Genomic DNA, 1,878 nt, shown 5'->3' on the forward strand with positions numbered 1-1,878 from the left:
TAGCACGCGTGCGTGAGGCCAAGGCGATGCCGCTGCGTCGTCAGTACGAGGCGATCAAGTTCAACGATGGCGAGAGCATCGACGATTTTGGTATGCGCCTGTCCTCTCTGGTCACTCAACTTGAGTTGCTAGGCGACAAGATCGGTGAGCCTGCCGTCGTCCGCAAGTTCCTCTCGATCATCCCCAAAGCGTACTCGTAGATGGCTTGCGCGATCGAGACGCTAGTCGACCTCAACACACTGGCCCTCGAGGAGCTGATCGGGCGGCTCAAGGCTACCGAGGAAAGATACGAGCTGGACGCGGCGCCCGGCGCCGTCGACAGCAGCGCCAAGCTGCTCCTCACTGAGGAGGAGTGGTTTGCACGTCTGAAGCTGCGCGAAGGCAACGGTTCGTCAGGCAGCAACGGGCGCGGTCGTGGGCGCAGTGGCCGTGGCCAGAGCACGGGACGCGACACCAGCAGCGGAGATAGATCCAATGATATCTGTCGTCACTACAAGCAGGTAGGGCACTGGGCGCGCGAGTGCAAGAACCGAGTCAAGGACCAGGCAAATCTCGCGCAGGCATGCGCGAAGGATGAAGAACCTGGGCTACTAATGGCCCAGGTCTGCGGCCTGTTCGACTGCGGCTGCAACGACGTGCACGCGGCGCCGGTCCACCTCGTCGAGAACGCGGTGCAAGTCAACCTCGGGGCCGAGGACGGGACCCGCGGCGGGCTGTGGTACCTAGACACGAGGGCGTCCAACCACGTGACAGGAGATCGCTCGGCGTTCGCCGAGCTCGACACGGGCGTTCATGGGAGCGTCAATTTCGGCGGAGGCTCCATCGTCAGCATCTACGGTCGAGGGACGATCCTCTTGGTGTGCAAGACCGGCGATCACCTCGTGATCACGGGGGTGTACTTCATTCCCCGCCTGCGCACACTAATCATCAGCCTGGGCCAGCTAGATGAGAGCGGCTGCCAGGTGCTGATCCAGGGAGGCGTGTTGCGCGTGCGCGACCGGTAATGACGTCTGCTCGCCAAGGTAACCAGGGCACATAATCGTTTGTACATGATAGCTCTCCAGATTGCACAGCATGTGTGTCTTGCAGCCCAGAGCGGATCAGATGAGGCGTGGACGTGGCATGCCCGCTACGGACACCTGAACTTCGACGCCCTACACAAACTGGCGTGGCAGGGATGGTGCGCGTCATGCCTCTGATCGAGCAGGCGGACCAGCTGTGCGACGCGTGCCTGGCTGGCAAGTTGCAGCGAGCGTCGTTCGTGCAGCAGGCGAAATATCGTGCCGTGGAACGGCTTGAGCTGGTGCACGGCGACCTCTACGGGCCGATCAAGCCGGCGACCCCAAGCAGGAAGAAGTACTGGGTTGTGCACAAGCTACTCCACCAGCACCTAGTTCAGAGAAGGATTCATCGTCTTCCCACCTGGATATGCTGTCGAGATAAGGGGAGAGAACCGCGGTAGAAGATGGTATCGATTTGATGCCGATGCACTGGACACAGCCGTATGCGTGATCCACTTCTCTGCAGCTAATAAGCGCCAGCTCCTTCACATGGTCTCCCTCACTGGCGGCGGTGCCCTTGGCATGCGGTCGTGGAGGTCCTGATGGCGAATCGAGCACGTTTTGTGGAGGGGCGTTACAAGCCGAGGTGGTGGGTTCTCTAGGTGGCGGCGCGTCAGAAGCGAGATGAGAGGGGGTTGGGGGCGAGACAAGAGGTGGTGGCCGGTGGGTTCCCTGGCGAGATGGTGGCAGGAGCGAAATGAGAGCGAGAGTTGGGGCGAGGTGAGAGGGTGTCGGGGGCGACTGGATTTCGAAAATGAAAGTTGGTTGGACAGGATTTGGTTTACAGGTGGTTTCAATCTTCTGGAATTGTGGAATG

General features: G+C 60.5%; 1 protein-coding gene across 1 annotated transcript; it reads left to right on the forward strand.

Annotated features, from left to right (window-relative positions):
• The first annotated feature begins 200 nt into the window (after positions 1-200).
• On the forward strand, positions 201-1,004 carry LOC147981634 (uncharacterized). Its single transcript, XM_087516021.1, has one exon. The coding sequence runs from the start codon at positions 201-203 to the stop codon at positions 1,002-1,004; it is 804 nt and encodes a 267-aa protein (XP_087372147.1).
• Positions 1,005-1,878: the final 874 nt, after the last annotated feature.

Source organism: Triticum urartu, chromosome 3A, assembly GCF_056163025.1.
Source record: "Triticum urartu cultivar PI428250 chromosome 3A, HENAU_Tu73, whole genome shotgun sequence".
Taxonomy (NCBI): domain Eukaryota; kingdom Viridiplantae; phylum Streptophyta; class Magnoliopsida; order Poales; family Poaceae; genus Triticum; species Triticum urartu.

Coding starts and splice junctions, on each gene's coding strand:
- LOC147981634 (XM_087516021.1), top strand. CDS start 201: ATGGCTTGCGCGATCGAGACGCTAGTCGACCTCAACACACTGGCCCTC.